The sequence below is a fragment of the Rhea americana genome, unplaced genomic scaffold, assembly GCF_003343005.1.
Source record: "Rhea americana isolate MKP2758 unplaced genomic scaffold, rheAme1 scaffold_5, whole genome shotgun sequence".
NCBI classification, from domain to species: Eukaryota; Metazoa; Chordata; class Aves; order Rheiformes; family Rheidae; genus Rhea; species Rhea americana.
The window spans coordinates 4,492,418-4,500,842 of record NW_028186645.1 but is presented as its reverse complement, the minus strand read 5'-3'; the positions used below and the strand labels follow the sequence as shown (position 1 = coordinate 4,500,842).

Here is an 8,425-nt window from a genome sequence, read left to right as displayed (position 1 = left end):
TTCCTTTCCTGGGGCCTGAAGATGTATTGCAGTATGCTGAATAAGTGTTGCAATTCAAATGTATATTTAAAATTTGGAAGTGAAATTTGTCTCCAGGAAGGAAAAAAATACTATACTGAACTGACTCAGATTTTTGCAGGGAACTCTAACCTTTTTCAAGATTGTAAATAACGTATTTAAATTAAACCCTTTGTTCCTCCTGGAGTTCACTGTGTGATAGAAAGAAGGCCTGTTTTTAAACACATGCTGCATACGGCTGCTTCATTATATGTGTGCGTAGAATTGTGTTTTGGAACCTCTTCAGTAAATTTAGAAGTAAATCTGTATTTCAGTTTTGTCTGGAACAATTTAGTATTAATTTTTTAACAGAACTCTTATAAACTCAATGTTATTTTCAGGAAATATGCAGTCATAAAGCCATGGAATAATATGCTCTTGTGTCTTGATGTGTTTTCATAGTATAATTCCAATGCAAGTGTGTAGCCTTCATGTCTTGCAGGAAACGGGATTCTGAAGGACAGAATACATAAAGCCAAACTCCATCCCTCAACTCTCTTTCCTTTTTGTTTTGACTGTAGGACCCTTTTAAAGGGTGGATGAGGAAAAAGATTTTTTAGGGAGCCGCTCAGCAAAATGTCTTGATTATTTGATGTGATCAAAGACAACTGAATTATGACTGAAGCATGCTTTGCAAGACAAAAGTGATATTGTGGTCAGTGAAAGCATTTTGAGAAACTGTCAATCCTAAATTTGCCTCCTTTGGAAATTACAAATCCATGATTAGTTGATTGATTTGTTAGATGGTAACAGAACATGTTGGATTAATAATTATGCTGAAATCTGATACAGCGGCATATGTAAGACTAAAGCTAGTTGATTAAAGAAAGTGTTGTATCGTGACCCTTTCATTCCTGCTTCATCACTTCTTAGCTGAACTGTGGCAATTCAGTATTGATGGCATGAAGTTGCCAGAGTTAATGTCAATTCTGTCATAGAATTGTCCTGTTATGTCACACTGGGTCTTTGTACAGTAATGATGATTGAGCTCCATCTACGTGGAGGCTAGTCTGAGAACATCTCCGAAATCACTTGAGAACTCTCCACTGCGTAGTGCAGCACTCCACATTCAGTGACCTGTTTCTTTGAAGATAAAACATATAGCAAAGTATATGTGAGTGTGTGTGTGTGAGAGATTGCATGTGCGCGCGCGCACACACACACACACACACACACACAGTGTGATATATACATATATATATATATATATATATATATATTTTTTTTTTAAAGGAAACCTTGCTATACCTGAACAACATACTCAGCTGCACGTGCTTCTTTTGAGGGCAGAATGCGTTAGCTATATTATTTAATGAGGATGGTTACTGTAAGCCTCATTTAAGAGCTTGTATATAGGCTAGAATTGCTGGCACTCCTCAGCTGTKACACAGGGACTGGTGTGTACTCCTCAGTCTTTGTCAGGTGTAAATTCAGCATGTGCAAGTGATGCAGTTGCTAAYCTGCAGCATGCCCGCTGCTAGGTATTTTTTGCTTACTGTGACGTTTGCTTGGAGTCTTAAAAACTGTATGTGGTTCTGTTTTTCAAGTGTTGTAGCCTATGATGTAACCTAGCAGTCACCCTTAACACCTGAATCTTACCTGTCTTCATTTCCTCAGCAGCTGTGTTTTCACACTCAATCTCTCACTGTCCACATTTCCCTAAAGCAGAGTTAAGTGGGAACCTTGGCACTCTGGTCTCTGCTTACTCTTACTAAAGGAGCCTTTGTAATTCACTAAAATTTGTCATTTTTGGGGGACTTAAATATAGTCTTATTTCTCTTACTCATAAGATTTAAGTGTGCTTCTAAAATCATGCATGCAGAATCAAAAAACAAGGTGAAAAGGGACATTAGGAGATCATCATCTCCATTCACCAGTTGAAAGGCAGGGTCATCTGTAGAATATATAGATTTTTTTTCTTAAAAACCTCCATGATGGAGATTCTAAAACATCTTTGTGCAAGGCCTATTCTTACATGAGACTTAAAGTCTGATGGTGTAGAGTGTTTTTTTCTTTCTTTTTTCTTTTTTTTTTTATAAATATTCCCATGTTACAGTTTTCTTATTGGTTGTCCCATCTGCTGTGGATGTGAAAATTGCTCTCATTTTTTGTAGAAACCTTTTGCACATTTGAGGAGTGCACCATCACACCTCTTCTTTTTTTGCAGACATGAGGGATGGGGAAAAGAGGTTCTTCAGATAAGCCAGTTAAATGATTTCATTTTTTCCATTGGAGAGCTAGAAGCCGTGATCATCATGCTTCCCCCCCCTGCCATTTATTTCAGAACTTTCTTGAAGGATAATGCTCAACTCTATACACAGTACTTCTGCTGAGTTTCTTTTGTAATGGTGCTTTGTGGAACTGTTTGCATAGAGAGATTCAGATATCGTAGCCAATTTGTCTGTAAGAATTTCTCTAGAGCCTGCGGGTCTCTCTGTGCTTCTGCTGAATTTTGTTCCAGTCTCAAAACAAACTGTGCATTGACACCACTGGTTTTATTTTTTTGTGTATAATTCTTCCTCACTTAAATTGCTGTTTCAACCTAATTCAGTTTAATCTATTTTATAGAAGCACTCTCCTTTGCTTGTAGTAGCTTTGTTTGCACCCTCATTTGGTGCTGCCCACACAGGAATCTTCCTATTTCCAGAGAACACTATTGAAGTTTCTTCCACTAGAAAAGTTTGTGGGGAGCAGGCAATGTATGTTGTCTAAGCAGTTCTGAAAAAGTAGACAAGGTTTTTGGCAAAGATCTTCAGTTCTGAAATAGCAGCGAACTTTAAAGCTAAATATGGGTTGAAAGCAGTTGTTCTGAGTTTAACTTAATTATGCTAATCAGAGAGTTTAAGACAGTATTTTTCCTGCTTACATTTAAAGTATGAATAAAGGAGCATAGCAGGGATTTTTTTTTCCATTTTGTTATGATTTACTTATTTGGGATCCACTTGGAGATTCATTGTGATCATGGTTTGTATAGAAAAACCTTGAAAAGAGCTTATTAATGATTTAAAAGTAAAGGAAAAGATGGAGGCAGGGTGGATCTTCTCTCCTTTTTAGTGTTCCAGGAGGGGCAGTTAGAAATGAGTAAGCTCTTACTGACCTAGATTTAAGTGAGGTTAAACTGATTGCATTGTCCTTGACTGCTACCCGTGAAATGATACGTTCCTCAAATATGAATGTGAACATTTGATAATGTTTTTTTTTCCTCTCTAAACAAATATCAATGATATTTTCCTAGCTAATGTCATAGTTTTCATATTGGGAATCTTTCTGATAATGGGACATGAATTAGATTTGTCTTTTACAGCACTCCATTATACAATCTATAATTAGATGAGAAGAAAAGAAATGCATCTAGCTCAGTTAAAACTGGTGAAGAGTAATGMAAGGGAAAAAGATTAGGTTTTGGGGCAGGGTTTATATGTTTGTTTTTAGGAAAAAACTTTGGACCTTCTATGTTTTCTGATACAAGGCAAAAAATCCAGAGATAAATCTCATGAGAGGAGGAGAGGGCAATAAAGGTATAAAATACACAATTAATGGCTAATTTGCCACTGAGATCACTCAATTTAAAAACTCTTGAGCTCAAAAGACATGTCTAATGCTGGAATTCACACTTCTAGCAGCTGAAATACTTTGTGACTTTGAAAGGTATAAACTACTAATACTTGATAATAAGTCAGAATTTAGCTGGCAGAAGGAATGATTCACATAGTTAAGTTACTTATTTAATATTTGATACCTACTTGTGTAGCTTTTAAATACCGGTACTTTTAAGAGTATCAAAATAGATTTGATTTTATATAGCAATCTTCAGGAGATTTTTTTTTTTGGTTTGGCAGAGTGGATTTTTCACTGATAAAGGTGCTCTACTCAGGAAGAGACTACGAGCAGAGGTGGCAGGGTTGTGTGGGTTTGTTTGTTTGTTTGATTTAAGTGGTTTGTCAATCAAAGATGCATCATCTAGCAAAATCTGTTTTTAGTTTTGTGTTGAATGTAGCAACACTTTTGGACCAAAAAAGAAAAGAAAGTGTATTTTTTCATTCTGCATTTTCAAGTATGCAAAAATTCTTCAAAGTTAATGTTTGCATTTTGCATTTCAAAACAACATTTGAAGAGCAAATTAAGTTACATTAAAAAAAAAAAAACATGAAAGCAAGACTAGAATGATTCCACACTTTTCTTGGTGTGGTTTGGTTTAGGGTGGACTCAGGACTCTCTTTTGGTTTATTTTGCACTGTTCTCTGCCTCCTTGCTTCCTTCTGAACTTACACATCCAGCTTAAACGATTAGTGACTCATACAGCTCAAAGGCTGTTGCCTTATGCAACCAGCCTCTTTCTTAAAGATTGCCATGAAACTCAATCTTACCTTTATTTCTTTGTCACTAGCGCAGATKAAGAGTTGGTGGGAACTATAGATTTATATATAGTTTTACAAGCAAGAAGTTAAGTTAGTCATAGTGACTTCAAGGAGGAAGTCAGAATTACTTTTTTTTTAAAAAAAATACTATGACTAGGAGGTGAAAAAACTTCATTTGGTAACTGCTTTTCTGAAAATAGCAGTAATTTTTATTGTATTTAATATTGTATTTTCTCACAAAGTGAGCAAAGATGAATATGATTCAAGCAAATAAGCTGAGATTTTTTGTTTGTTTTCCCTGCTAGTAGTCAGGAAAAAAAATCCTGCATTTGATCTCTCTMTATGTGTGTGTGTGTATATGTACACAAATATATAAAAACCTGCCTGCTGGCTGTGTTAAGAATCTTATTTAAATGACAGTGTTTGTTACCTTTGTTAATAAAATATTGTCAAGTAATAGCTTTAAATCTGAGAGTAAAGTTGCACTCTAACAGCTGAACTGATTTAATATCTTATCACTGGCAAACAAAAATCTCCTCTTTTCTGCCTGTGTGCTCTCTACCCCCTATAGTAGAACTCCAGTCACAATGGTCTGAGCCACTTCCACTCAGTAAACCATCAAAATACTAGATCAAAGGGGGAAAAAAAAATCTTTTCTGGGGCAGACAGCTGAATCAGCTTAGTACAAGGTCCAAAGAGCACCAAAGGTGGCTGAATACTTGGAAGGATCACAGAACTGAAATGGAGGGTGCATAGGAAGGAGGAGTTTAGGATGTGAAGAAGATCTGTCCCTTCATCTTTTATTGGAGGTGAGCTGTTAAGTTGGCTCAAATGTCTGTAACGCTGTGGATTGGGAAGCTGAATTGTATATTCAGGAGAATATTGATGCCCAAAACCTGTTCTTTTTTTCTGTATCAAAGCTAAATGAGTAATTTGATTTAACCTATCCACTTAAAATACTGCAAATTATTTTCTTGTGGTACATTTCTGGTATTTATTTTATGAAAAGTTTTGACTTTTTTTGAATTGCAGAGGCAGTGGCTACCAAAACACGGAAGATGACATCACCAAAAACCAAGAAAGCCACAGCAACCAGAAGAAAAGTCCAGAAGTAGATGAAACAAAATAAGTTGCTCTTCTGTTCATCTCTCTTTTTCTCAGTTACTGTAGCACTGGATTCTTTTTTCTCCCCGTTTTAAGTGATAAATCCTGTAAAAACATTAGACTGCTGTTTGTACCTGTTTTTTGAAAAATAAATGTTTTATTAAAATATTTGCATAATTTATACTTTAACACAATGCAAAATTTTGCCAACTTTAAAGTGAGAATGCATTTTTATTTTTTATTTACACAAATTAATGTCTTAAGGGCAAACTTGAAAAAAGTACTGCTTTAAAATGTAGAAATAAATCCTTATTATGTAGTTATTGCTGTTTTTTAAGGAGCTAGCAATGTTGTATCTGATTTGGTTTAATTTTGAATTTAGTCTTATTGGAGGTCACTTAGATGACTGCGTAGACCTTTGCACAGTCAGAGGTTTGAAATGATAAAAACATCTCTTAACTATTGCACAAGAGCTTGAATTAAAACAAGAAAACAGCAGCAAAATCACGTTTCACATCTGTTACAAAATGGAAGCGTTTAAACAGTTTACAGAAACATCATGTGCTCCTTCTAGGACAGGTGATTTTTTTTTTTTTGCGTAGTATTTTGTTTGTTTCACTTTTCCAATTGTTTATGGTTCCTTGAGAGAGGAGGAGACCAGAATTTCTAATATAGGGCCCAGGAGAGAAAAAAAAAAAAACCCACGACCAACAACAGAAACCCTTTTCTATCCTTCCCTCAGGTTTTCTTTTTATGTTAGTGAAAATGCTAGAAGAGTTAAAAAGGGAAAGAATGATATAAGGTATCCAGTTCTAGTGAAAACTTGTGGTGCTTCTTGTAGCAAGTTAATGATTTCAGGGTTTTTTTAATAGTTGAGAAACACACATGCTTCCAAAATCCTTTTTTAAAGCACTTTTTACTGGCTTTTAAGTCTTCTCTTCAGAGTTTTAAGTCAAAATATGCAATGTTTAATTTTAGTGTGAAATGTGCACTACTTTGCATTTTTGAGTCTACAAAAGTGCATGGAATTTGGGCATGAACATCATTCTTACCAGGGAGACTGCTTTATGAAGTTTGGTGATCCAAATGAAATCCGTATGAGCCATGGAAAGTGTAATAGTGTGGATCTCCTGTGTTCTGCTTGCTTGATTGTGTAGTATCTGTGTAGCCACGCACTGATACAAATATGTTTTAGCATGAAATGCTGAATGAATGCTGGGGTTAGGTTTTGAAAAGAAGAAAATTTGATTTTTTTTTTGAAATAAAAACTGGAAAAAACATCTAAAGGTCTAGTGCCTTCACTTTTCTGTTTTGATCACTATAAGGTCTTCTCTTTTTGCCTAGGTGTGCACTAGCAAAGTGTGATTGAAGACTTTTAAGCATAACTTCTGAAGGCCCTGTTATGCTTAAATCTCTTCAAACAAACTTTCATTTTAATGATGGTAAGGATTAATTTGTTCAAAAAAGGTGATGCACTATGCTACTAAAGAAATGTTCTCAAGAAAGCAAATTATATTCTATTGCCCTTGTTGCATATTCGAAGCCAATACCATTCTTTTGTACTTTAATTGTACTTTTATATTTTAATTGTTCATTTTTTTAGTAACTTATTTAGTGCTCAGCTTGCTTTCTGTACCTTCCACATTTTCAAGGAGGGTGCTTTCTTCTGACACTATCAAAACTAAATGCCAATAAACAAAAGAAATTTCAGCGTATTTGAAAAGTACTTTTGTGATGCAAATTTTGCAAACCCTCCYCTGCCCACCCCAAAATGTCTTGGTTGAAGATTTTACTGACAAGTGTTCTAAGAACCAAAAGGTACTTTTTACTCTAGGTAAATGTTATTGCAGATCTTGTCGCTGCTCACAAAAGACAGTCTGCAAAAATACGTTCTTCACAGACAAGAATCTTTCCGGCTCCCTGTGAACTACCATGATGTTTAAAGCGTGGGCTGGTCAGGGTGAACCAAGTAGAAGGCTATGATAAGACCTGCTATGCTACTGTATGTGTAGCTACGTTTGTTTTGCAAAAGCGTGATGGGGAAATATACCACTTCGGAGGAGGAGGATGTAGTAGATTTCGTTGACATCCCCATTTGAAAGTAAAGCCTCTAACACAAAAGAAGCAAGCTGCCTTTAGACTGCATTTACTGCTCTTGATGACTCCAGTTGTGTGTAAATATTAGAAAACAGCAGGGTCCTGCATTCCAAGAATCACTTGAGCAGTGCCATGAAGACAAGTGTCCTTACTGGTATTGTAGTCATACTCCCAAGCTCTCCTGCTGTTTCTAATCTGTGCGCACAGCCGTGAAAAAACTGGACTGACATTTACAGGCACAGCAGGGAGAAACTTGAGTAGGGAATGTTAAAGACTCTGCTACCTATGTTTCAAAGTGGCCACCATACATGATAAATCTTCACAGGAGAACTAGKCGGCACTTCAACTGATGGTGTAATGAGGACGTTGATAATGAAGCACAGAATGCTTCTTCTAGTGCTTCAGCTTTTAGCAGGCAGGTTGTTTATATTTTTTCCCTAATCTCAAATATCTGGAGAGTATCAAATTCAGGATAGGTATAAGATATTTTTCAGATGATGTTGATTTTATAGTTTTTACAAGAATATTTCTGAATAAGTTCAGATCAAATAATAATACCTGGTGTTTGTTGCAACTAGCATTAAGAAGGAGGTCAGCTACTTTTTGGAGTAGTTTGACAGACTTTACTCGCTGTTTTGTCCCAGTGAGCTGCCAGATTTGGGATGCCATAATACCAGTAATGCAATTAGGTTTTCTGCACGTTGTCTGGTTGACTTCTCAGTTAAGAGTTTCTTTCCCTTTGGGAATAAGACTAGACAGACTGTCATTTGCTATTACTAATTCTGCTTAGCATTATCACTGGAGCTTTT

General features: G+C 35.9%; 1 protein-coding gene across 1 annotated transcript in view; it reads left to right on the top strand.

Annotated features, from left to right (window-relative positions):
- Positions 1 to 5,685, top strand: part of VRK1 (VRK serine/threonine kinase 1) — a 34,920-nt gene extending 29,235 nt beyond the window's left edge. The window contains exon 13 of the mRNA XM_085317474.1: positions 5,448 to 5,685. Within this exon, the coding sequence (XP_085173600.1) occupies positions 5,448 to 5,530 (83 nt within the window). The 3' untranslated portion in view covers positions 5,531 to 5,685. The remainder of the gene's footprint in view (positions 1 to 5,447) is intronic.
- Positions 5,686 to 8,425: the final 2,740 nt, after the last annotated feature.